Here is a 27,196-nt window from a genome sequence, read left to right on the forward strand (position 1 = left end):
ACGGGAACGATTCATTTTGGTTCTGTGCAGAAGTCTCCACTGCAGCTGGGTCTCTTTAAGCACACGCATAAAAATTAACAAGTAGCACGCGTGGATGGATAAACACAACTGATTGTTTTGTTTGTCTTGTTTTGTTTTCTCGCAAGAACAGCATTCAACCTGAAAAACAGTCTTGTTACTACTGTATAAAACAGAAGCAACATGAAGAGCCACTTGAAGGAGATCTTTTTTCAGGCTCTGCTCTTAATCCACAGTAAGTTTGACTGATGTCTTCATTTCATTTGTTGCATTTTTAAGGTAGATGGAATTAATTCCCATTATTTATTCTCACATATAAATGATTTATTGATAGTTTAATAATGATGTTTTGGACTCTGCCGGGCAGGGAGCCTTTCTGTCACAAGTATGACATTAAATAACACCCGGTGACATATTATTGTTTATTCTGTAACCAGCAAATGGGACACGACATGAAAAACTAATTGTGGGTTCATGATGTGGAAAGCAGCAAGTAGATTTTGTTGTGTTGTGTTTTAGTGACTTTCATCAACATGGCATGAGTTTTAACAAACTAATTTGCTAATTCTTCATTGTTCTAGTAAAACATAGTATACTCACGCCACAATTAAATACAGGCAGTTAAATATGATTTTTTCTAAAATTAAGTTAAAACACTTTAACCTAATTTATACAAAGATGTTACACTGATCCAGCTGCTGCCCACATTCCCAAAACATACATTTGGTTCATTGAAGACTCTTAATTGTTCATAATGTATTATATTCATGGTTTAACTTTCTTATATGTTGCAAATGGATAATGATGGATTTTTATGTGATGTAACTGAGGTTATCTTTCAGTGTCTGTGGTCTTCTTCTTCACTGCAAGTGTGTTACACTCCTGTGTGCGTGCATGTGTTTGTTTAACCAGCGGTTTTTCAAAGTGTGTGATGTGGGCGCCAGTGGACTTCAGGCGAGGCACTGCAATTTGAGAATAATAAAGAAAAAGAAATGTTGGTCTTTTAATCTGTTGACCAGACTCAATTAAAATGTGCCATATTTTTCTGTCCCTGTGGAAACGTCAGAATATAGTCTTCAGGAAACACAGTGGTCAGAGAGTAGTCAAATACAAAAAGCAGTACTATATATTGGCCAACAATTATTCAGACTAGGATCACTGTGATCGGAAATGACATTTGACAAAGACCTTAGGGAAGGCTCACGACTGGACACTTTGAAAAAAAAACCCTTGATTTGCGCCAATATGCTCTCCTAATGTAATACGTCTCTCTTGTGTGTACTTTTTGTGGCCCTCAGTGCAGGGCCAGTCAGACAGCAGCAGCAGCGTTGTGATGGCTGGCTACAATGTGAGCGCCCCCGCTGGCTCTAGCGTGACATTACAGTGCATCAGTGGCCGCATGGTTTGGACCAGAGACAACCTTCGGGACAGACAGCGAGTGGTCCATTGGGACGTGTTTCGGGCCCATGTGGACAACGGCATGGAGAGAGTGCTGGACATGTACTCTGCAGGAGAGCAGAGGATATACAACTCCTACAACCTGAAAAGAGTTGGCCTCAGCCAGAAAGCCTTTCAGGATGGAAACTTCTCGCTGGTCATCAAAGGTCACGCTCACAAACTTTGACCATGTGGTTCTGTGAAATGTGGTGCATTGCAATCGTTTTTTTCTTTTAAATGTAGTTCTTGTAAAAGGAATATCGATCTATCTATGAATACTTATATAACGTACCGAATACTTTGGCCAGTAAACTAGGTTTACATATGAAATGTAATCATCTTTTATTAGGGGTGGGCGAGTGCCCATACCAGCCTTAATTCAAAGTAACGGGTATAGGTAAAGGCTGTCGATACTAGCAGCCGATACTTAAGGCCTATTAAAAAAAAAAACCATCTGATATTGACTAAATCTTGGCAGCAGTTGGCGCTATATTGTGGTAGTTTTACACAAGCATGAATTGTCATCTGCATCAGGATTTTTTTTTGTATTCAATAAACTTTTATATATCAAAAGTACTAGAGGCATCGGTACTCAGTATCAGTGAGTACTCATAGAGTGAATACTCGTACTGGCACGGTCTGAAAAAAGTAGTATGGAACATCCTTAATTCTTATGAATATGTTTCAATGCTTCCTAATCCAAAATGTTGTCCTTAGACGTGACAATGAACGACAGAGGGCTGTACTCTTGTAACCTCCACCATCTCTACTGCCACTTGTACGAGACAGTCCGAGTGCAACTGAACGTGACCAAATCACGTAGGTCGCCATCTCCGAGCCCGAACCGTTAATATGGTGTTGCGATACAGCGGACCCGTGACGTCTCTGTGCGCGCTCCTCTAGGTCGTAAAGAGCAGCGCTACTGGGATGGCCAGAAAGCCGTGTACGTGGTGCTACTGGGGAGCACTGTGGTGCTGCCGTGTATCAACAGGAGAAACGTGTGGACAGACTGGAGTAACGAAGAGGAGGATCAGCAGGTGGGTCTGATGACATCTTACATGGCAGGGGTGGCCAGTGTATGAATGCGGCCAACTGAAGCGTTTATGAGATGAGTCAGAAAAGTTCTAGGACTTGTGTCACAAAAGATATATTTCAAACCCAAACAACATTTCTTTCTCCCTTTGAAGTAATCCTCCTGGAGTCTTACTTTTAAAAAAAAATTTTTAAACCACATCTTCAAATGGTCTGGCCCATCTGTCTGTTCATGTGGCCCCTAAGCACAAAAGTTTGCCAACCCCTTTTTCTACACCCAGAGAAGCATGCCTAAAATAAATAAATAAATAAAGTTGTGGCCCGCAGGTGGTCCACTGGGACCGCCAGTCCCCAGGAATCTACCATGATCGCGCAGACCGCTTGGTGGACCTGTACGCTTCAGGGGAGCAGCGTAGCTACGGACCCTCGTTCCTTCAGAAGAAGATGAACATCAGCAACCAGGCCTTCTCAGAAGGAGACTTCTCGCTTACCATATCTGATCTGCAGGTATAGTTTTTCACATTGTGTGTCTGTGCGAGTCATCACTTAAAGGGGAAGTCAAGCGTTAACAAAAAATCTTTACAATATGTTCTATGCGCCACCATTCGTCACCATATTTTCCCAGACATTTCTTTTTCACTATAGTTGCAAAATGCAAGTGGCTGTTTTGAACTCCCTCAAATACTGTGTCCCTCCATCTTTTCATGACTGCGTCTGTACACACACGTTATGTTGTCGATAATCGACTTGTTGACCATCAAAGTGTTTACTGACTGTTTAGGTCACTGACCAGGGGCTGTACTCATGTCATCTTCATCATCATTACTGCGGCTTGCATGAGAGGAGACAGTTTCAGGTCACCGTGGAACCACCGGTGATTCACGTCACCGTCCCAGCTAAAGCTTTGCCCAGCGCAGACAAAGGTAAACTATATCACAATTACTATACTTTTTCTTTTTTTTCTGAAGTGTCATAAAAAATATTTTTGGCACTCAAAAATGAGAAGCTTTGACTTTCATCAGTATTTTCACATCAACCATTTCCATACATTCCAATTTATCTTTCTTAGGCAAGAAAATAATAACTGATGCTGAGTCAGTCAACCATATTTCAGAAAAAAATAATGTACTGTTCCTTCTTTTTTTTCCAGAGTGACAATTAGTGAAACACAAAAACAAATACCGGTACATTGTTTTGGTGGGCGTTATCAGAAAAGTATGAATGAATATCAACATTTATCATCTGTAGGAGTTGACGGCTAAACTAATATAAACTTTTTTTTCTTTAAAAAAAATGACTGCTGAGAAAAAGAGGTCACAAAGAAAAAGTTGGTGGTGGGTTCGGATTTTTTCTTTTGTATGCCCTTCCTGATTGGCTGGGACACATCACATGGTTCTACATTCCATTTGGACCTATCAGTTAAGTTATCAACAACTAAAACAAGCACGTCTTTACCCTCAAACTGACACTGAAAAAAACAAGTACAGTAAAAGTGATTACTCACCACTGTGTACTTACTCCCCCTCACTCTCTCTCTCTATTTCTCACACATAGACACATGCGCGCACGCCAGGTCACCGTGAGTGCTTTAACAGACCTGAACTAAAACTATCACGAGAACAATTAAGCGCAAAAAGAAAACAAAACTTCACATCTGTTCTTCACCTCATTTTGATTCTCTGCTTCAAAACTGCTGTGACTTCACCTTCCATCCCCACAATGTGAGAAAGTCCCTTTTTCTGTTTGTTTCATTTGTTTTTCTTGCTCTCTCAGCATGTCTGACGCCAGATTCCTCAAAACCGCACACGCACTACCACCCAGTTACCATCTAGGGTCTCGCTTACCCGCAACAAAAAAAAATAAATTAAAAAGCCTTTCTCATCGCGGACATTTAATTGCCTCCTCGCATCCTGAGTCTGTTTGTTTATTTGCCCGAGTGTATTACAGGAAGTGGTGTTGGTTTGGTTGCATCAAGCACATTCTTCTGTTGATGTGCACATTTCTGACTTCACATTTCTCCGTGTAGGAAAAGAAGAGGAGAAAGAGTGAATGCAGACAGTCTGTTTTTAGCCGTAGCTGATAATGGTAGATGTATAAATGTGGCAAAATTATTCCGAAGGTTTGGGGGAAATTCCTGTGGTTAGGTTGAGTGTGCGTGCGTGTGTGTGTGTGTGTGTGTGTTTGTGTGTGTGCCAATATGATCTCATTCCAGTAGAATTTTATCCACAGAAGTTGAAATCCATCTCTGCCCTCACAATTAATCCTCCACTCCCAGAGCTACAGAAGAACCTTCAAAAACAGGTTTTCCACTTATGATTTAATTATCATGGAAAAGTTTAATTTCCTTTTGACGGATTATAATAAGTTTGACACAAAAAACAGATCATCTGTTCCAGGGTCAACCTTAAACCTCTACGGGCAAGTAAGTTGTGAACGTTCTCAACTGTCATACAAGTGTAACAATAAGTTAACCCCACATTCATTAAAAAAAAAAAAAGACAACAACATTTGCATTTGCCTACAGGTTTAAAAGATTTCACATGGCAAATACAGTGGTCATAAAAAGTCTAAACACCCCTGTTTAACTCATTCAGTACCAGCCAATTCTAGACCAAGTCTGAAAAGACGTTTAAAAACGTCTTTGGGAGTGAATGAGTTAAATGCCAGGTTTTTGTGATATTAAAGAAACATGAGACCAAGATAATCCACCATTAATGTGACTTATAGCCCGTACAGTTCAATTCATTTTTATACATTTATTTTTGAGAGGGTAAATAAAAGTAAAGATTAAAGATAATGTGATTGCATAAGTGTGAACCCCCGCTTTCAAGTTCAACCTTGTTTTCATCAGACCGTAACACAATTTCCCATGTCTTTGGGGGGATTTTATTACAGACCAATGAAAACAAGTTTGAAGTTTCTCATTCCAAAAGGCATGTTCAGCGTAATCGCAACAGCGCATGGCAGTGGCTGCATCCTGCTTTGGGTCTATTTTTCTTCAGGCTTTAGAAAAAGGTGGGAGTTGTTATGAACAGTTCATTTTAGCACAAACCCTTCGGGCTTCTGTTCGAAAAAAATGTCAGGAAAAGGCTACTAAAACATCCGAACGTAATTTGGAGTTATTCAGAGGAACTTTTAACGGTGGCAGATGTGGGCTGACTCCAATTTAACATGAGTGTGAATCTGATGACATAATTTTGAAAATGCCCAGTTATAAGAGAGTGTGCACTTGTGCCATACAGGTTTATAGATCACATAAATATGAAAAAAAGTTTTCAACCAATTCATCTTGGGCTCATTCTTGTACAGTATATGACAAAAAGCATGCGAACACGGATGTGTAGACGTTGCCTATCTTCAGTGCGAAGCGAATTTTCCATCCTTATTTTTGTATTTTTATAATTGCTGACTCAACTCCACACGTCAGTTTTCCACTTCAGGGTCGTACCATGGGGAACTCAGAGAACCGCGCAGCAATGGCCGCCCCTGTCAGAACAAAACACATCAGCGACGATGGAAACAATGAGGAGCGGTTAAAGGAGACATATTTTTTTTATCAATTTAATACAGCACCCTGGTCCAAATTCACAGCTGACTTTCTGGTCTTAAATTTGCTATTGTTTTATTCCGAGCAATAATGTTCCGAGCAGATGGTTCAACCTTTAATTTTGAGTGGCTTGAATGCTTCAGATATTTTTGGGGTTAAATTCGAGATTTTACAACGAGGAGGTTCCATTTTTATCATAATACACCCGTATTTTGGACCCAAACATGCAGAAATATAAAGGCGGATCATCTTATATGTATGTTTCCTTTTTTTCTCCTCTCTCCCAACTGTCTGCTGCCATGTTGACTTTGGCTACCATTGACAGCCTGGACGGTTTACTGGACTTTTTTTTTTCCTCCTTGAGAATCCCACATACTCAGGTTTGTTTTCCTGTCTTCTTTAGTGAGGAAAGTATTTTCGGTTGGAAAAGGAGGGGAAAAAAAGGTGGAGTGTGTTTCATGTGTCTAGCAGCTGGTGAAAAACAGACAGGGGGGAGAGAGAGTTGAAATTCGGGAGAGATGTAGGTCAGCTCTCCTTTCCTTTATCATCCCCCTCAGATAAAGATGCGGACGGAGCAGCGTGGCCACAAGTGAATTAGAGAAAATAAACAAACGGAGGAATATGCTCCCAATGGGCAAGCGGTTCAGTTTGTCTCTGTGCCGCCTTCCTTCACTGGCACTCGTCACCGTTTTGGGTTTTATTGCAGGCAACGACGAGTCATATGGCGTGACTGTTTGCGTTTGGCTCACATGTGCTCAGTGTTGCCAGCTGACTATTTAGTCCGACTGGAAATGAGCTCAACATTTTAGTACAGTCTGGAGACATGATGCGTTTACAGAGGAGAAGAGGGCTTGTTTATACATCTTTGGACTAAAATAAACTTGAGATTAAAGTGAATTAAACCCCACGAGTCATCCCTGTTAGGAGTTTGACTCCCGCAGTTGCCAAAAACCAACCGAAACAGTTGCTTTCGGTTCAGGTCACTGACGAAGCCCCGTGCAGGTATTTGTGTCTTCTTTTTAAATTTTGAGTCTTTTAAAACAATTGGCCTTACTTACTTCCCAGTAAAAAAGAAAAGCATAGTTACATAACTAGTAACTAGAAAGTAATGTCCTTTCTTCCTTTCCGGTCGCTGGCGGAGTCCTTTTTGTGTCGTATAAATCAAACTTATTAGCTGTGACTTTGCAACACCTAAAAAAAAAGTAAAAATAAGAAATAAATAACACACTGACCTCAACTGGAAGGAATTGCTTCATTTTGATTGGCCGAATGGGGAAGTCAAACTTTGAAACGTTTTAAGATCACTCTAAAGCATGAAACGTGTCCCATTATAATGTGAAACTTATCTCATTACAACATGACATTTTTTTGGGGGGGGGGGGCATTAGCAATAACGGCAACAGGTGGGTACTCAGGTTCGTTTTTACTTTCTGAAATCTAGTGGAAGAGGATTTACTTATTGTGCTTATCACTTTACATCGCTGGTATAGGTAGAGGAACAAAGATTATATGTGACGTAACGGGATCACTTTGATAGAGAGATGGAACAAGGGAGACTGCTGTTTGTGCCTCAAGAAAAGACTCAAAAAAAAGAAAAGAAGAAAAAAATCCTTTCTGGCTCTTCTGGACATTGGGTGATAAGAAGCTAAAGGTTGTTTACCTCAACTTTCAGATGCCAACAAAGGGGAGTCACCGCGGATCATCAACGTCGTCCTCCCCGACCACAGACAGCACTTTCTCTTGCCTCTGGGCTTTGTCCTCACCGCCTTCCTCCTCCTGGCGTTTGTCGTCCTCGTCATCATCCTCATCACACGCAGACGTAGAGTAACAGGTAATTATTAAACTATCATCCATTAGCATTTTAATAAAGAAAAATAAACATATTTCAAGTATCGAAATGAGTACAATTACAACAAGGTACACGTATTTGTGTGATAATAAAAAAATAATAATTATACACATTTTCACTCAAAATGCCACAGGAATAAAATAATATAAAATACAATTCGATAAGAAAAATAAACACAACCCAGAATGATATTCATGCTTGTTTTTGATTGATATTCCCCTGACATCATTCAACATTACATTAATCTGAAAGTTAAAATAAAATAAAAAAATTTAAAGGAGAATTTCGAAAACAGCTTTTGGATTTGATCTCAAGATTGCGCTCTAATTAAGTGGTTGACGATTGCAGATCAATATAGACAGCAAATTATTTTTCTCACTGTGCTTTTCTTCTGGTTTCAGAGATATATTCATTGGAATCCACGAGGTGAGTATACAAGACACCATATACTGCACAAACACAAAGTTTTTTCCACTACTGCCTTCCACTGGGCAAGTGTTATTAGTGTGGCACAGTATTTTACAAATAAGGTGTAATTGCATATTTGTAGGCTAAAAGGGGCACTAGTAGGGGAAAAAGTAACGAATCATTCTGGTAAGACAATCGTTCTACTGGTGGGGTCAATGCTGAATTGTCTTACTGCTGAGGACAAGGAGCATGCGAGTACATGGTCCTATCACAGATATTGAATAAAGGCTCAAACAGCTTTCCAGAATGATGAAGCAAGATTGTATGACTTCGCAATTTAAGACTTCAGGTTAACTTGAGATTAAATTCATGTGACTTTCTCCCACCTCTGCCTTGAACACGATATCTGCATTTAGGTCCAACAGAAGTCGTAGCAGCTCAGATGAGTTTGAGATGGATGTTGCAGAGGCATCGCTGCCCATCCGGGAGCCGGATGACAGACTGGGTGAGCCAAAAGCAACTGAGCACCATCTTGTATTTGAGCGGATGAATCAACATTTACACTTTCTCTGGTGTGATTTGAAGACTTTAAGAACAACTTGCTGAAGGAGGTCAACATGAACACGACAAGCAAAGTCATTGATCTGGATAAAGGTAAACGTTGAACAGAAAAAGAATTACATGAATTGAACTGACTCTGGGTTTACACTCTTCTAGAGATGGAGAAGTGTCGCAAGTGAGAGAAGTGACAACTGGGCCACTGGCTGGTCCAGAGGCTGCTCGTCACACCCACGCTGTTGGGCGTTCTGGCAAGGGAGACTCCACAGAGATGAATGTGTGTCATCCAAACGACACAACAACAACCCAAGCCCACATGTTTTCTTAAGGCACAAACACAATGAATGTTTTGTTCATCATGTCACGTACATCCACGATACTACAAGGTACCACAGTGCCACCTTGATGTTATTATATGGAGGTGCAATACTGAATTTGAAATCAGGGCTACCCATTTGGTACCGGGCCGCACAGAAACAGATCAGCGAGCTGTGAGCATATTTACTCCATCAGACATCGGAAATGTGCGCGACTCTAGCCAAACGCAGTCCTCCTTATAACGTTGGTTTGCAAGTAGAAATAAACGGAATCCGCCAATAAATGACAGAAGAACCAGAACAGAAGGTAATCGTAACAAATTGACCAAACGTACCGCACAGCTAAATGCGCCGCCGACTGGCAGCCATGACTTCCCAAGATGAAGCTATTTTGACAAGAGAAGTCCCCACCCACCCTCACGGTTTCTCCAGAGCGACGTGGAGGAGGAAGCTGTTGTGCGTGGTCTGTCGTCAAAAACAAGGCAACACGAGAAACCTGTTGAACTAATTTGAACAAGTTGCACCCAGGTGATCAAGCGGAAAGCATGAAAATGCGAGCAGAGTTTGCACAGCCTGCACACATAAAACATTGCTAATACAGTAACTAGCCTGCAGCCACCGGATGATTTGCAAGTAGCAATGATGCTAACGCCGTATGTAGGATCATAACTTTACAATTATTATGTTTACATTACAACGAGTATTTATTATTCCCGATTGGTCCATGGTCCATTCTCAGTAGTCGATTGTGTTATTTTAGTCTGCATTTGTTGTACAGCAGTTTGAAATTAATGAAAAAAAAAACAATCCAGGTTAATGAAATGTTTCGTTACTCTAATTATCTTCGTTGTCAGTACCAGTGCTTTAAAACTGGCCATTTAAAAGCAATAACAACATGTTTGCCGGTCCGCAAACAGCATGTACCTGTCTCAACTGATCCATGACACAAGAAAAGTTGGGGACTACTGTTTTAAATGACGCCTGACTCAGTTGTAGGATTATGAATTAAAGTTCTATTACAGCTTTGATGCATCAATCAAACTTACATTCCGCTGTTTTATTTTCTCTGGACTAAAGCAACATTGAAGGGCTCTTTATACTGATAGGGCGCTTCCAAAATGTAGTTGTTCAGTATTGTTGCAGTAACACAGAAGCAGTTACTTGCCTTACTATGCTTGATTTGTGGATTGTTGTTTTTTATCATGTATTAAATTCTTTTTTTTACAACAGGTCTATCATTGGTAAGCAAAGAAACATCCTAAAAAGCTCAGACATCATAGTGCATTTATTCATTCCTTTGTGTCACAAACAGTCCCTGAATTCAAGACAAATGGCTTTTATACACTGTGAAGTTTTGTGTACATCTCTCCTACAAAAACATGACACTGTTATATATAATCAATCTCAATCTAAAATTGGTAAGAAAACCAGGTTGGTTTTACACAATTGGGCCACTGTATGGAAGGAAGCAGCAGTCAAGCGCTCACTTACAGCAGCACATAACGATAGCTACAACATTCAGAGTCGAGTGGAAACACGCAAACACACACATAAGGAATATGTAAGTAATCCCAGGATCACATGTACTTAGTACAGTGAGTTTATGAATAGGGCAGGCTTATTAGGGAGAGAAGGAGCATTCTTGGGGCACTGTAAATTCTCCTTCAAGTGATGAAGTGTATCTGCTGCTGTTCAGGACTCCGCCTAACTAACGGACATCTCAACGGCATATAATCAACCAATAGAATACAAAGGTGACACTCCAGCAGCAATTCATCCAATAAGGTTAAGAGTGTCATCTGACAGAAAGCAGCACGTCTTTGTATCCAGACAACCGTTTAAAACATCTACCTTGTGTCCACCGTTGTGTGACATGTCAGGGAAGGAGTTTACATGTACTGTACAAAGTGTACACAATGTACATTAAGTGCTTGCTTTGTGTCGGGTTGCACAAACTGGGGCAGCGATGTCTGTGCGCACAGTGCTTGTCTTCAGGGGGCGTTAACAATAAGACCCATTTCCTAAAATAGTCTTTCAACCTGTACTCCATTGTCACTTAAGCGTGCCGCTTGTGTTGTGATACTTGGACCGGTCCAGTATGGCCTTTGTCCTGCCACATGCTCACACTTGACCTACAGGCCTACTGTGAGTGCAGAGGGTTCATGTTCATGGGGGGCAGAAACCATGGGCGCGGGCATCTGACCAAAGTAGCCGAAGGAAATACAACACCAAGAGAGGTATAGTAGTCATGGTCCCATGACCGCACTTGCTTTCGGCTGACTGAGCATAAATACCTGTAAAATGAAATGCCCACCGCTCTTGCCCCCTTTTCAAATCAAACTATCCAAACGGACAGAGAATAAATCATCTGGCCTGATCAGACAAGATGCACGGTGAGAGTTGTTGAGGATGGATGGTAATTTTGGGGTCACAGCTCTCAAGTGTCCACAATTGAGTCCGGCTCCAGAACCTCCAGAGGGGACGAGCTGTCGGGGTCTGGGGGCGAAGGCGAATGGGCCGCTCCCGCACCGACGTTGCAGGTCACACAACCCTGAAGAACACGGGGTTTGGGATGGGGGCATGATCACATGGATGTTTAGGTGAGCAGCCGAGATGAATGACTGCGGACTAGCATGCGCATTCCCACCTGAGTGTCTATCTCTTGTGGGATGGTGTGTTGCTGGATCCAGGGGTGGACCAGGGCCAGCTCCTCACGCTGATCTTGGCTGAACCATGGCTGGAGAGGCTGAAGCACTCGCAGTTTCTCCCTGTCCTCAGCCAATACCTCATTCTGGTCCCTGGAGGAGGTAATACATAAACTAAATAAATAGTGAACCTCCCAAACAACACACGGCGTTTCGTTATGACAGACCTTTAAAACTGACATTGCAGTCACACAAAATGAAACGTGCCTTCTAGCCTCAAACAGCTGCTATGATAAAACATTTACTGACTACCATTTGCATCACCAAATTATTCAGGTTGTTAACTGGCCTGTAGAATGTTCGTCCAGTCCTCTTCAATGGCTGTGCTAAGTTGCTGGATGTTGGAAGGAATTTGAACAAGTGTGATCAAAGAAAAAAAAAAGTCCAATTTAGGGTGGCCTTTTATTATGGACTGTGTAGGCACACCCGTGCAACAATCAGCATCTTGACATGCTGATTGGATGGATTATCTCAGCAAAGGAGACATGCCCAGTACCATAAATTTTGATTTACAGTGGCGAGATAGCAACGGAGTTCTCACAGTTTCTGTGCTGTTTTTTTGTTTTGTTTTTTTTCTCCTCCCAAATCAAATCATCTGCAAATCATTTGTTTTCAAGCTAAATGTTGGAGGTTGAATTTAAAATTAACTCGAGTGTTTTGGGGCAATAATTTGTGGAATGTTCAAATTATTAATATAAGTAATTGTCAACATCTTTCGAGAGGCAGTCAGCCGGGCACTTTGTCCCTGTGAATAATGAGGTTTACCTCACATAGCTAATAGTTATGATATAATCTTCCAAGGCACTAAGTAAGAGATGATTTAAAAAAAACAACTCATTAATATTGGAGTGAAAATGGTAGGGAGCTGATTGCGTATGTATATACTGTACCTCGTGTGGATCTGGTACGTCATCATGACATGCTCTGACGTGTGCTGAATCATGCTCCACAGCGAGCTCTCCACCTGATTGTCGAAGCTGCGTGGGTGCTCTGCTGGCGCTTCCTGGCTCTTGCGGGCTTTGCGTGATGTGTCTGAGGAATCGTTGCTGGCAAAGTATTTGCTGCTGTTGCTGCTGCCTGGAACCACATAGAAAGTGGGAATCATTCCCCTCTACCTGCTATTAGAAGGAAGTTATTTGTCTCTGCCCTGCAGTAGAATGTTCACAGTGCCTCAAAAGTCACACAATCAAGCTAATTTTGGAAGTCTTTTCTGTGACTATTTTTTTGTTTTATGAAATCACCACCGCTGGGTAAAGTAAGGGCAAAGAATAAAATATGTGATTATAACTACAAAACACTAAATTGAGTGCTGAGCTGAGTATTTTTGCTGTATTTCAGCTTTATTATATAGTGGTTAAATTCGCTTTATGATGACGGTCAGACATTGTTTCAAAATTAGAGCAGTTTAGAAGGTTTACAGAGTCATGGAGTTGGTTGCGTTTGGTTTTGCCATTTCCACTGTTCTTCAATGAATTTGTGATGTCAAAACTCCTCTGTTTGGGATGCTTACCAGTGTGGGAGGTTGAGGTTCCATTGGAGCCAGATCCAGACCCAGACCCCAGTGAGCCTCCAGACTCCCCTGATCCAGACCCAGAGGCATTGGAGCCAGTCCCTGACCGTGCATCTTCTTGCAGCAGAAGGTCGAGGAGCTCACTGGAGGTGGACTGAACATCATGGTTCCCAGAATCACTGGGGGCATCACCCTGAGGAGGGGAAAATGTTTGGTCAGAACCCTAGTGTGACCGCAACAGAGCTGTATAAAAAAGTGACAATTATTGACTCTGTACTAAAGGCAATTGTGGTAGTTGTGATGAGAGAAGTTTTATTGCCATCACCTCATTGTCACCCTGCTCATGAATGCTTTCTGCTAGGTTGTGTCCAGTGCTGCTCTGTCCTTCATTCGGTTTGGGCAGTTCCTCCTGCAGCAAGTTGAGCTGAAGTGGAGAGCTTGAGCGTGAGCTGGAGAATAATGCGCGCGGGCCTGCCGTCTCCTCCTCTTCCCCGACGGAGGAGCAGGCCCTGTGTGAGCCGAACAGGGGGCCAGGGGAAGTCTGAGCTTGGGGCACAGGCTGCACTTGGAACTGGGGTTGTGGAAAGGGGACCCCAGGGGCGAATCCCGCCATGGTGATGGGCGCCTGGGGCAGCATGGAGGCAGCGGAGGGGGGGTAAATGGATGGATAACCTGGCGTGAAAGTTGGGTAGTTGGGCAGGATGACAGCCATGACTGGTGTCATGAAGGGATTGACACTCTGGGCTGGCGCCATGGGTTGAATGTTGTGAAAATTGGGGATATTCTGCAGATTCTGGTTGGGTTCCATCTGTATATTTTGCATGCCGGGCACGTTCTGGTTTTGCTGCATGAGATGGAAATTATAATTGAGCTGGTTCTGGTCAGGGGGCTGCACCACCATAGGAGGGGCTCCAGGTAGCTGTTGCAGTCTTGACGGTTGCTCTGGGGCCGGTTGGGGCGCCAACATGGGAAAGAATGGCGCTTGAAGTGGAGATGTTTGATTGTAGGTCGCTGCCATCTGTGGCTGGGAGGATTCTGACGAGGGCCAGGAGGAGTCTGGGACACGACGAGATGGTACAGGTGGCGAGGCATAGCTGTCTGAAGAGCCCACGGGTTTGGGCCGCCTAAGTCGGGGCTTTACTCTTCGAGAGCGGTTAAGCCCCCCAACGCTCATTGGACGTGGATATTCACCTGTCGCAAATTTAATTTGAAACGGGGCATTTTAATTAATATGCACAAATATTTTGGTGTGTCAGCCATTTGTGTTTGTCAACACAAACCTCTGTGTTGTGAGTGAGCCATAGAGCTGTTGTCCAGCTGGAGATAGAAACTATAGGGGCTCTGCAGAATGCGATTGCGAAATCGGTCCACATACTCTTGCTCCTCCTTCTGCGTGTGAGCTGAAAGCACCTCCTTGGTAAGACCTATAAACCTTCGCTCCTCAGTGGCAGGGCTTGGCGCCGGATGGCCTGTGGCTGGAGCAGCATCAGTGGGCTCGCTGCCCATTGGCACGTCCTCTAGCGCCGTAGCCTCTGTTGAGAGGAACCACACACAAAAAAAAAAAATCATAAGGATTTATGATTTACATTAATCTCATTTCTCTGAAATGTGTTCTCTCTGGCCAGTGGCGATGTTGGAAAGGATTGCATTCATCTCAGAAGAGTATATTATGTACAATATATGAACAAAAGGTGTGAGACAGCTCTCTAAAAATTTAAGAGGACTGTGCCCTATGTAAAGCAATAAAACCCACACAGGGATAAGTTTGGTTTGGAAAGAATGGTGAGCCCTGACCTCAACACCATCATTTGGGATTAACTATATCATTTTAATTTGCTGTAGCTGCAACGATTAGTTCTCCAAATACAAATCCGTTCAGAGCATGTATCATACATACCTGATTCAGGTTGGGGAACATGGACGATGGTGCTGCTGTACGAACATTGACTGGTGACAGAGACCACACTCATTGCCTTAGTGGACATGGTGATGTCTGTTAGAGGAGCTCCAACAACAGCTACGGTGCTAGGCCCGACCGATACCTCGCTTTCCAACATCGCCACTGGACAGAGAGAACACATTTCGGATATATGAGATTTAAAAAAAAAGAAATCAACGAACAAACTTGATTCATGTTAGTGTTTTTACCATCTGAAGCAGCTTGGGCTGTGTCATTGGCTCTGGCAGGCTTGTCATCTTCAGAGGTAGAGGATGAGGAAGAAGAAGTGGCAAGGGAATGAGATTCGCTTTTCCGTTTCAAAGCTGGCCCTGTACAGCTCTCCAAATATCTGTATGACACCGCCAAAGGCACACAGTGGATAAACAGATGAAGAGGAATTTGGGTATTCGATAAAGATGACACAAGGACCACACATACTGTACGTACCTAATAATGTTGTCCACACAGTTGATCTGCTGGTAGGAGGGAATGTGTGTTGGTTTCCTGCTTTCATCAGGATCCCCCACCTCAGGATGGGAGGCTACCGGAACCAAGTGTGCTATAGGACGACAATGTCATTTCAATTAACATTCAACACCCCCCAAAAAACACTTTATTTGGACTTCAGATCATTTGTTGGTTTGCACTACCTGGGGCGGGTTTGCCAAACAGAGTAATTTTGTGGCTGGTATCAAAATAGGCCTGCTTTCCCCAATTCCTGACTCTGTTCACATCTGCACAGATTTGCTGAAGAGTCATCTGCAAGAACACAAAGATGCAATGTAATTCAACTTGGTTGCAGCGTTGACACTTCACAACGAGCATGTGGCGATTTCGGGACTTACGGGTTCCCGGTGCGAGTCCTCCCACAAGTTACCGTTGCTGTCGCTCGAAGAAGCTACGCTGATGTAATGCTCATGAGAACCGTTACTTCCTAAACTGCCATAACCACTGGAACCGTTGTTATGGACAGGCTGGGGTGGGGGAGCGGGATGGAAAGGCTCATTAATGAAGTTGAGCAAGAGCCCTGAAAATTTTCCTTTGCGAGCAATGTTATGAACTCCAATAAGTGCATGCGTAGCATCACGCATACCCATTTGATAATCACCTGCAAGAAGAGTTTATAGATCTTGGCTTGCAAAGCTTTGATTTCTTCATGGGTCACAGTTAAATCCACTTTACTCGGAGCAGCAAACACATCCTCATTCAGTGGAGTCCTAGCCAAACGGCAGACATTACAAGTCTTTTCACACATTTAATTCTCCACCTGGGACCACTGCGTGGTTGTGAATGTGTTTTATTACTGCTTACGTTCTGACTTTGTGGCGTCCTATGATGAAGGCCACCTTGCGGCTCCAAGGGTTGATGAAGCTGGACCAGCTGGTGTCCAGTGTGATATAATCTCCATTCTGACAGCGCAATCGAACCGGCGAGTGTTCAAACGGTGACTGACCCGCGTACTTCAACACTACATAAAAGATATAATAAAATGAGAAAAAAATAAATAAATAAAGAACAAGCAGGTTGAAAATGTAGTCATCCAAGATTAGTCAGCGGGTATGTCAAACAAGTCAAACCATACCCTTCCGGTGCATTGACAGCAAGAGGGCACGGTCGTCTGGATGAATGCTGGTTAACAACGAGGTGCCAATCAGATCTTGAGGGAGGTATCCTAGCAATGGCACTGCCCTGTGGGACGTCACGAAATTAACTTGATGGTCAGGTGAATGCCTCGCAGATGTGAATGGCTAATGACCTGTCGTCCACTTCGAGGAACACACAGCCAGGTGAATGGGTGGTGGTGAAGATGCGCTTGTCCATGGGAATCCGAGGTGCTGGGAATGCAAATAATACATCACTTGTATGACACTCTTGAAGCAAATTAAGTCGCTAGCGTTATTTCTTCAAACATCAAGCAGAAAAGTAAACATCTACCATGTTAACAGAGCAAATTGTGAGTTATCACTGGGGTAGAGCTGAATGTGTGGGGTGTATGCGGCGTTAATGATAACGATTACCCTCATATCCTGAAATGATCCGTTCAGCCAGTGCCAAGCAGCACAGCTCTTCCACCTTCCCACTGCTCCCCGTTCCCTGCACTTTCAGCAGGTAAGGTGTGATGCGAAATGGGTTGTAGCGCATCTCACCCTCGCGATCCTTGCCACCTCTGAAACACCAATAGCAAGTTTAATGTCACGTACAAGTCACCATATAAAACAGCTACAGAATTGCGGTTTGAGCATTTTTCTACCAGAGCTTTGTTGGATTTTTTTCAAATCAGATATTGTGACATAAATGCTGACCTGATTCTGCAGAAGAAAGACTTGACCTGGGCTGAGTCAAATAAAACTCCAGCTGTAGACATAGCAACAAAGATATTGAATTTATTTTCAATAACATACCGAAGTCCAGTACAACCACCTAACAGTACAAAAGAAAATATATGGAAAAGTGCAACACTTACCTTTGCCATTTGGAAAACAACCAGGAGAGTTACAGAATCTTGCGAACGTCACTATTCACTATAAGGCACAGCAACTCCTTCAAGTCTAAATTTAACACATTCCTACAATGTGGCCCTTCTGCTCAATACGATCAACTTTTTTTTAACAGAAAAATCCCACGCAAAAATAGAAAAGACCATGGAAAAAATCCTGGAGGAAACACAAAGTGTACTTTTTAGAGAGAGCTACGGTACGGGTGAATTCTCAAATTCAGCTCATGGCTGGAGTTTTTATCTTTTGTGTTTGCTTTTATCTATGGCCACTTCCTTGTTCCTTTAAATGACAGAGAGCCAAACCAATTGAACGGGAGCAATGTGAACATGGTGTTGAAAGATATCAAAGTTTCCTGTTCTAAACACATTGTCTCCGTTCCCACAGGGTCATCATCATTATGATTCAACAGACTGGCAATACTTGTCAAAACCTCTCCTTTTGACAGACAAAGTGGGTGCCTTACACGCCTTTTTACTCTTTCTTGTTTTTGAAAGACACTTTCTGGTTTGGAGATGACGCATGATGTGCGAACAGGCAGTTGTGGACACAGTGTACGATTCCACTCACAGGTACGCTATACAGTATTGACTGAATGGTGACTATAACTTTCTATAGCGGGATTGTTCACCAAAATGTAAAGGGTTATCCCATGGTCCATGCTTCACCTCACCTCACAACCTCTCCCTTTAGGGCATTTTGGCTTGATGGAAGTTACTAGTAATAATTACAAAAAAAACAAAAACTAATACTTGTCTCGCAAGCACACCTGTGTGTGAGTTGGTCCAGGGCGGGAGATGCGGCTGTGCCGTATAAGAGTAGAAGACGTTCACATCTTGGTGGAAGAGCAACTCCACAAACTTGGCCGACTCCAGGAACTTCCTCTTGCAGCACAGGATACTGGAGGCCTGCTCGGACGCATGTAGCACACGGCCACTCGACAGCGAGAAGACCACAACGAAGGAGTCCTACACAAGCAAGGGCACAGAGGCGCACGCACACAAGCAAGCCAAGTCGCACACACACACACAAAGGCAGTAAAAACATACACTCACACACACACACAGGTGTAAAAAATGAGGGACAAGTGCAAATGTGTCCTTGGGTTTGTACTACATGCACAATTTTAATGCCCTTCTCTAATCAAATTAGCTGACAAAACAATTGGTCTACTGTGTTGAATTAGTAAGATCGAAGTGCAGATTGCAGTGAGAATGATGACAAATGGGTAGCAAGTGTTGGCTTGTGTACCGTGTTCTTCAGGGTGTGTTCTGAGGTGACTCTTTCCAGCTCTTCACGAGTACAAACGGTGGCATTGCTCTTCTCATCCTGGCCAATTCGCATCAGCAATTTGTAATACTCGCTATTGGCTGCAGAGAACGACACACGCAAGTTGCAAGCACTCGTCCTCTAACCCAATCTCTCTTGTTTGAGAATCATATTTGATTAAGCAGCAGGTTACCTTGCACTTGCTTGACGCATTTGAGGGCATAATGCAAAGCCTCGACAGTGCTGGCTTTGCTACGACTGCGTTTGTCAAATGGAAGCCTCTTCTTCATCTCGGTGACGGTGTTCTTCATCTCTTTGTGAACCTGACCTTTCCTCCCATCTGCATTCACACTGCTGCGCAGAGAAAGACACATGAGGGGAAGGCGGGGTTAGGAAGCCCCTCACATCATTATATAGCCTCCTGCGTTTATAACCACCACGAATGTCGTTTGCGCACATGTTTGTCAATATCAAAGGATGAAGTGGAGATCATAAAGTAAGAAAGGTGCCCCCCTACTCTTATTACATTGTGTGTCCGGTGGGTGGTTGTCGTAATACCTCTTTGTGGAGGCCGAGGTGGATCCTGTGGCGCTGTGATTGTCTGGGGAGGCGAGGTCGTGCGAACCGCTAGTCATCTCCTCGTCTTCCTGTGCCACTTCTCCGCACACGTGAAGCCCAACGCTTGGTGATTGAGCCCCTCTGACCTGCTGCGCCGATGACATCCTGTCTTCTCTGCCACCTTCTCCTGTAGCCGATGATATTACGGGCTCCTCCACATCTGGGCTGCTGTCACCGGCGGGCATTTCTTCGCTTAGGTCACACCTCAGTAGTAATTCTGCCAATCACCCTGGTCAATGGGGGTCTTCGTATGATCAAAAACAGGAATGGGTTCCATGAAGCCCTTTGTTGGAATCTGGGTGGAATGCCGGTGAGGTGGTTCGCCTTCAGCACTGCGGGTTTGGAGTGTAAAAAAATTATTTGAATAAGATCTGACATGGTTTTAATTGGTGGAGACCAAGGAACTATGGGACCTCCTCATCTGAATATTAAGATAAGATAAGAAAACCTTTATTAGTCTCGCAATGGAGAAATTCCCAATTCACAGCAGCAAAGTTATGAAAGGAAGAAGTAGAACAACAAAATATAGGAGCTGCTGGAAAGGCAGCCACTCACGCGGCGCCATTTTGAAATAAAAAAAACAAAAATAACACAACACAACACATAGGACACAGACAGTCGTGCAATCTTCACCATTTATTCTTAAAGATTCAACTTGTCTTCAGACAAGTGGGTATTCATTGTGTTATTTTACTTAGCCTCTGATTTCAATCCTAAATGGACCTTTTTCATAATTATCTTACTTCTATCAAACCATGTGACAATGTTGGCTTATTGGAAGAAAACTGCAATATGTGTTCGGTTCATAAAGTCCATTCGTTTTTTTTAAAAAAAAGTTGTCAATGTAATACACATACTAAAGCTACAAGAATGTCCAAGGGGTATAAACAGTTTAAAGACCCCTGTTCAAATTCCATTTTTTTGCGATATTAAAAAAAAAAAAAAGCCCACGATAAATCACTTCAAAACATTTTCCATCATCCATGGAAATGTATTTATCCATCCATCCATCTTCTACCGCTTATCCGGGGCCGGGTCGCGGGGGCAACAGCTTTAGCAGGGAAGCCCAGACTTCCCTCTCCCTAGCTACTTCTTCCAGCTCTCCCCGGGGGATCCCGAGGCGTTCCCAGGCCAGCTGGGTGACATAGTCACTCCAGCGTGTCCTGGGTCTTCCTCGGGGTCTCCTCCCGGTGGGACATGCCCGGAACACCTCACCAGGGAGGCGTTCAGGAGGCATCCGAATCAGATGCCCAAGCCACCTCATCTGGCTCCTCTCGATGTGGAGGAGAAGCGGCTCGACTCTGAGCCCCTCCCGGATGACCGAGCTTCTCACCTTATCTCTAAGGGAGAGCCCGGACACCCTGCGGAGAAAACTCATTTCGGCCGCTTGTATCCGGGATCTCGTTCTTTCGGTCACGACCCATAGCTCGTGACCATAGATGAGGGTTGGAACGTAGATCGACCGGTAAATTGAGAGCTTCGCCCTTTGGCTCAGCTCCTTCTTCACCACGACAGACCGATACAACGTCCGCATCACAGCAGACGCTGCACCGATCCGCCTGTCGATCTCTCGCTCCCTCCTGCCCTCACTCGTGAACAAGACCCCAAGATACTTAAACTCCTTCGGTACCCCATACCCACGAAGCACCCCCCACAGAACTCCCCGAGGGACACGGTCAAACGCCTTCTCCAAGTCCACAAAACACATGTAGACTGGTTGGGCGAATTCCCACATACCCTCGAGGACCCTGCTAAGGGTGTAGAGCTGGTCCACTGTTCCACGGCCGGGACGAAAACCACACTGCTCCTCCTCAATCTGAGGCTCGACTTCCTGACGGACCCTCCTCTCCAGCACCCCTGAATAGACCTTACCAGGGAGGCTGAGGAGTGTGATCCCTCTGTAGTTGGAACACACCCTCCGGTCCCCCTTTTTAAAAAGAGGGACTACCACCCCGGTCTGCCAATCCAGAGGCACTCTCCCCGTTGACCACGCGATGTTGCAGAGGCGTGTCAACCAGGACAGCCCCACAACATCCAGAGCCTTGAGGAACTCCCGGCGGATCTCATCCACCCCTGGGGCCCTGCCACCGAGGAGCTTTTTAACCACATCGGTGACTTCAACCACAGAGATAGGAGAGCCCACCTCAGGGTCCTCAGACTCTGCTTCCTCCAAGGAAGACGTGTTGGTGGAGTTGAGGAGGTCTTCGAAGTACTCTGCCCACCGGTTCACAACGTCCCGAGTCGAAGTCAGCAGTGCCCCATCCCCACTGTACACAGTGTTAGTGGTGCACTGCTTCCCCCTCCTGAGACGTCGGATGGTGGACCAGAATTTCCTCAAAGCCGTCCGGAAGTCGGCTTCCATGGCCTCACCGAACTCTTCCCACGCTCGGGTTTTTGCCTCGGCGACCACCGAAGCTGCGTTCCGCTTGGCCAGTCGATACCCGTCAGCTGCCTCTGGGGTCCCACAGGCCATAAAGGCTCGATAGGACTCCTTCTTCAGCTTGACGGCATCCCTTACTGCTGGTGTCCACCAGCGAGTACGGGGGTTGCCGCCACGACAGGCACCAACCACCTTACGGCCACAACTCAGATTGGCCGCCTCAACAATAGAGGCACGGAACATGGTCCACTCGGACTCAATGTCCCCAGTCTCTCCCGGAACATGGGAAAAGTTCTGTCGGAGGTGGGAGTTGAAACTCCTTCTGACAGGGGATTCCGCCAGACGCTCCCAACAAACCCTCACAATACGTTTGGGTCTGCCAGGACGGACCGGCATCTTCCCCCACCATCGGAGCCTACTCACCACCAGGTGGTGATCAGTTGACAGCTCCGCCCCTCTCTTCACCCGAGTGTCCAAAACATGCGGCCGCAAATCCGACGATACAACCACAAGGTCGATCATCGAACTACGGCCCAGGGTGTCCTGGTGCCAAGTGCACATATGGACACCCTTATGTTTGAACAAGGTGTTCGTTATGGACAGTCCGTGACGAGCACAGAAGTCCAATAACAAAACACCACTCGAGTTCTGATCGGGGGGGGCCGTTCCTCCCAATCACGCCCCTCCAGGTCTCACTGTCATTGCCCACGTGAGCATTGAAGTCCCCCAGCAGAACAAGGGAGTCCCCAGCAGGAGTACTCTCCAGCACACCCTCCAAGGACTCCAAAAAGGGTGGGTATGCTGAGCTGCCGTTTGGTGCATATGCACAAACAACAGTCAGGACCCGTCCCCCCACCCGAAGGCGGAGGGAAGCAACCCTCTCGTCTACCGGTGTGAACCCCAATGTACAGGCACTGAGCCGGGGGGCAATGAGTATGCCCACACCTGCTCTGCGCCTCTCACCATGAGCAACTCCAGAGTGGAAGAGAGTCCAACCCCTCTCGAGAGAACTAGTACCAGAACCCAGGCTGTGTGTGGAGGCAAGTCCGACTATATCCAGTCGGAACTTCTCTACCTCACACACCAGCTCGGGCTCCTTCCCTGCCAGAGAGGTGACATTCCATGTCCCAAGAGCTAGCTTCTGCAGCCGAGGATCGGACCGCCAGGGTCCCCGCCTTTGGCTGCCGCCCAGCTCGCATTGCACCCGACCCCTTTGACCCCTCCCACGGGTGGTGAGACCATGAGAAGGGGGACCCACGTTGCCTCTTCGGGCTGAGCCCGGCCGGGCCCCATGGGTGTAGGCCCGGCCACCAGGCGCTCGCCAACGAGCCCCACCTCCAGGCCTGGCTCCAGAGGGGGGCCCCGGTGACCCGCGTCCGGGCAAGGGAAACTGAGTGCCATCGATTTTATCTATCATAAGGGGCTTTGTATGTAAATGTATTTATGTATACATTTAAGATGGATATTTATTTGGCTTTAAACATTGATTGAATTTGGACAATTACAAGTTAAACAATGGATTTAAATGATTTGGATGATCAAAAGTAATTGATTAAAATGATCGATGACCTCCACTTTCCAGTGTCAGCTGACATCGCAGAAACAAATAGACTAAGTATTCTACCACACTACAATACGAGTAGCCATGGCAACATCAGGCGACCGCTGCTACAAACAGAATCTGATCTTGTTTTTTATTGCTGCTTTTTAATAGTTATCTTCTTTGTTAAGTGTGAAATGATCCAAAACTTCTGACATTCTCTATCTTTCAAAGACGATTTCTTGTCATTCTGACATGGCGGCAGCTTATTTCTGAAGGGACAAGTGTACGTGTGCGGAAAAAAACACACACACACATGGGCTAAACTAAGGCTGCAAAAAACTGGTGATAAAAATTGATTGAGGCACTGAGGCAGATATTTTACTTCACAGAGAAGCAAGATGGCAGCGGCATCATGCTGTGCAGCTGTTTTATCTTCAGATGGAACTGGTGGAGCCTTCGTCAAAGTGGAGAGAATATACACTGATAAATCTCTACCCCAAAAGACAGCGATGTCATAAATCTCGAAGATGCTCAGGACAGCTTTAATTTGAGCGTTAGCATATTTATGCAACCAGGTAACTCAAAGTTTTTGTTTGTTTTCAATTGAGCTGTCCAGGTTATAGATCACATTAAAGGTGGAAAAACTAGAAATGATTGACCTGGGTTGTATTTCTTTACATCCCCAAAACCTGGCCTGTTGCCTTGTTACATCCACTGCCCGCTGAAAAGCTCAATCAAAAGTCAGTGAACATGTCCTGCAGAGTCTCTGCAGGATTACATAATCGTGAAGCTCAATTTGGAATACAGGAAGACATCTTGCGATACTGTAACTCTGCTGATAAAAACAAAAGAAACACAGGCATTGTGATGATTTGCTTTGACCTTAAAGAGACAGGTAGAGCTCATAAAACCACATATGAGCCTTTGCTCTTCAGCAAATGAAACCACCTGCTGATAGAGTGCTTTGACATAGTATTTGCCGCCTCTGGATTTCTGTGTTCTTTTCGTATTTATTACATACAGAGGTTTCAGTTCATTAAACTAATTTTAATACACACAGAGATTACCTAAGGAAATACAAAATGCAGTTTCTAAAATGCCAATTTATTAAAGCACACACAAAAAAAATAATCCAAAATTACCTGTCCCTTCATGAAAAAGTAATTGCCGCCGCCCCTTGTTCAATCACAAAGTAACCGTGACTTCAATTTCACAGGCATCACCCGAGCACCACATTTGCTGAATCAAGAAATCACATAAATAGAATCTGTCACACAAAGTGAAGTACCGGTAGGCTACAAGACCTCAGGAAACAAACAATCCAAAGAAATGCAAGAAGAAATTTGAAATAAAAGTTTTGAAATGTAGCAGTCTGGAAAAGGTTCCAATGACATTTCCAAGACTCTGGGGCTTTAGCAAACCACTCCTAGAGCCATTATCCACAAATGCATAAAACTGGGAACAGTGGCTACTATTCCCAGGAGTGGTTGACCAGATTAAATAACTCCAAGAGTGCAATGACATCCAGGAGGTTGCAAAAGAACCGAGAACAACAGCCAAAGAACTCCAGACCTCGCTGGCCTCAGTTCAAGTCAGTGTTCACGACTCTACCAGAAGAAAGACACTGACCCAAAATGGCATCCATGGGAGAGATCCCAGGCAAAAACCACTGCTGTCCAAAATGAAAACCAAGGCTCATCTCACATTTGCCAAAAGACATCTTGATGATCCTCAAGACTTTTGGAAAAACATTCTGTGGACTGATGAGTCAAAAATGTGAACTTTTTGGAATGTGTGTGGCCTTTTACGTCTCGGGTAAAAATGGCAGAGTGCTTGAGAAAAAGAACATGATGCCAACAGTGAAGCATGATAGTGGCGGTGTGATGGTCTGTGGCTGCTTTGCTCCCTCAGGAACAGGACAACTTGCTGTGATTGATGGGACAATGAATTATGCTGTCTCCCGGAAAATCCTGAGGGAGAATGCCCGGCAAACTCAAGTGCTCTTGGATCATGCAGCAGGACAATGATCCGAAACACACCAGCAAGTCCATCTATGAATGGCTAAAAAATAAAAAAAATTAAAAAAAGTTTTTGGAGTGGCCAACAACGTCTGGATTTCAAACCAATTGAGATGTGTGGTGTGACCTTAAACGGGCAGTTTATGCAATAAAAATATCTTCCAATATGGCGGAGTTAAAGCAATTCTACGAAGAAGAGTGGGCCAAAAATCCTCCACAGCAATGTGAAAGACTCATAACCAAATATTGCAAACGCTTGATTTCAGTTATTGCTGCCAAGGGTGCCACAAACTCATGCCACCTCCCCAAACGCCAAGCCTCCTTTCGTTCACCAGAAAATTGCATGAGCTGCATTTGTATGGAAGTATTTCTGTGCCACTGGCTGGCAACCAGTTCAGGCGTTAGTCCGCCTTTCGCCCGAAGTCAGCTGGGATAGGCTCCAGCAACCCCCGTGACCCTCTTCGGATAAGCGTGTTGAAAATGGGTGGGTGGGTATTTCTGTGCCACCAAACGGACATGCACAATTACATTCCAAGAGAAGCTTTAAAGAAAAGACAAAAAGAAAGCAAAAAGCAAGAGACCCTATAAAATCCCAGAAATTATGAAAAACGTGACCGAAGTGGGGAAGTCAGATGACAGTTTTTTGTCCACTCCGGTCGTCAAGATTATCATAGCGCTTGATGCTAAATGCTGTCAAACAGTGTAGAATTTATTTCAAATATGTTTTAAGAGTAACATCTTGCGTTATGGCAGACGTGTTACTCAACATTAGCTACTTATCGGCTTCGCGACGAAGATAATCGACCGCCGTCGTAGCAACCCACTCGACTTGGTTAAAATGATTACTATAATTCACGAAGTTAGCCAGTAGTTATATGAAAAACGGATCCCCAGAAAAATATTAATTTCAAGATTTACTTCCACACTTATGTGCAGTAATAAAGTGGACGATGTGGTTAGCTAGACGACCTGGAAGCATTAAACAAAAACATAACACAACACAACCAGCTTTTAGTGAAGTATTTTACCTTTCACACCACACGCGTTTCTCCACTTGAACGTATTTTTCCGTGAACAGGTCGTCTGGTCGAAATGAAACTATTTTAAATTAGATCTTATTCACAAAGCTAAGCATTATCGTGCGCTTGACACATTTGAGCAACGTGAGACCGGTTCGGTATGGCCCCGCCCAGTACACGACGATTGGACAAAGTAATTTACATGTGTTCTTTGAATGGCTGATACGCCGTTTGTGGGAGTGTCTACATTTTGGTTTGGCAAACGTCGGCGGTGGTTCACGTGGACTTCCATGTTACGCAACAGAGGGAAAACAAGTACGGTACAAATTGCGCATGCGCTAAACACCGCAGGCGTTGCATCTTCCCCTCTTCTTCACCGAAAGAATGAACACCAAACACTTGCTGTTAAAATTGTTCATACGTCCCACATTAGATTGCTGTTAATGTCAAACTTCATATCGATATAGGTATAATAAATTACATATCTGTATTAACTCTAAAGCTGATAATACACATAAGCAATCATCCATTTTC

At 44.3% G+C, this 27,196-nt stretch overlaps 2 protein-coding genes across 7 annotated transcripts; one reads left to right on the forward strand and one right to left on the reverse strand.

The window, feature by feature from the left end:
- Positions 1-10,211, forward strand: LOC147201510 (matrix remodeling-associated protein 8-like). The gene is made up of 11 exons (XM_086118924.1): positions 1-253; positions 1,317-1,622; positions 2,173-2,274; positions 2,359-2,492; positions 2,815-2,994; positions 3,269-3,410; positions 7,707-7,865; positions 8,285-8,309; positions 8,708-8,796; positions 8,877-8,945; positions 9,009-10,211. Exons 1-11 carry the CDS (start codon positions 202-204, stop codon positions 9,029-9,031), a joined length of 1,281 nt encoding a protein of 426 aa, XP_085975050.1. The 5' UTR covers positions 1-201; the 3' UTR covers positions 9,032-10,211.
- per3 (period circadian clock 3) lies at positions 4,804-26,816 on the reverse strand. 6 transcript variants are annotated; one of them, XM_086118921.1, is made up of 25 exons: positions 26,672-26,816; positions 19,643-20,034; positions 19,278-19,438; positions 19,067-19,185; positions 18,585-18,783; positions 17,624-17,675; positions 17,339-17,487; positions 17,077-17,155; positions 16,903-17,009; positions 16,632-16,788; positions 16,429-16,537; positions 16,166-16,294; positions 15,971-16,079; positions 15,768-15,879; positions 15,530-15,669; positions 15,279-15,443; positions 14,662-14,913; positions 13,707-14,572; positions 13,382-13,574; positions 12,762-12,948; positions 11,814-11,964; positions 9,502-11,717; positions 8,678-8,792; positions 7,695-7,837; positions 4,804-5,973 (listed from the first exon to the last, which is right to left on the reverse strand). In XM_086118921.1, exons 2-22 carry the CDS (start codon positions 19,885-19,887, stop codon positions 11,604-11,606), a joined length of 3,795 nt encoding a protein of 1,264 aa, XP_085975047.1. In that variant the 5' UTR covers positions 19,888-20,034; positions 26,672-26,816; the 3' UTR covers positions 4,804-5,973; positions 7,695-7,837; positions 8,678-8,792; positions 9,502-11,603. The 6 variants fall into 6 exon arrangements, with proteins under 6 accessions (XP_085975047.1, XP_085975045.1, XP_085975046.1 ...); XM_086118919.1 differs by having other exon boundaries at positions 8,988-11,717; XM_086118920.1 differs by having other exon boundaries at positions 8,973-11,717.
- Between the last annotated feature and the right edge of the window lie 380 nt (positions 26,817-27,196).

The sequence above is a fragment of the Hippocampus guttulatus genome, chromosome 8 (assembly GCF_054856545.1).
Source record: "Hippocampus guttulatus isolate MCC_2025c chromosome 8, RoL_Hgut_1.0, whole genome shotgun sequence".
NCBI classification, from domain to species: domain Eukaryota; kingdom Metazoa; phylum Chordata; class Actinopteri; order Syngnathiformes; family Syngnathidae; genus Hippocampus; species Hippocampus guttulatus.

Excerpts from the sequence above, each read along its gene's own strand:
- LOC147201510 (XM_086118924.1), top strand. The coding sequence starts at position 202 with ATGAAGAGCCACTTGAAGGAGATCTTTTTTCAGGCTCTGCTCTTAATC. Across the intron at positions 8,310-8,707 it reads TATTCATTGGAATCCACGAG|GTCCAACAGAAGTCGTAGCA; the intron begins GTGAGTATACAA and ends ATCTGCATTTAG. Across the intron at positions 8,797-8,876 it reads GGAGCCGGATGACAGACTGG|ACTTTAAGAACAACTTGCTG; the intron begins GTGAGCCAAAAG and ends TGTGATTTGAAG.
- per3 (XM_086118922.1), bottom strand. The coding sequence starts at position 19,887 with ATGCCCGCCGGTGACAGCAGCCCAGATGTGGAGGAGCCCGTAATATCA. Across the intron at positions 17,010-17,076 it reads TTCCTCGAAGTGGACGACAG|GGCAGTGCCATTGCTAGGAT; the intron begins GTCATTAGCCAT and ends GACGTCCCACAG. Across the intron at positions 14,914-15,278 it reads TGTTCCCCAACCTGAATCAG|AGGCTACGGCGCTAGAGGAC; the intron begins GTATGTATGATA and ends TCCTCTCAACAG.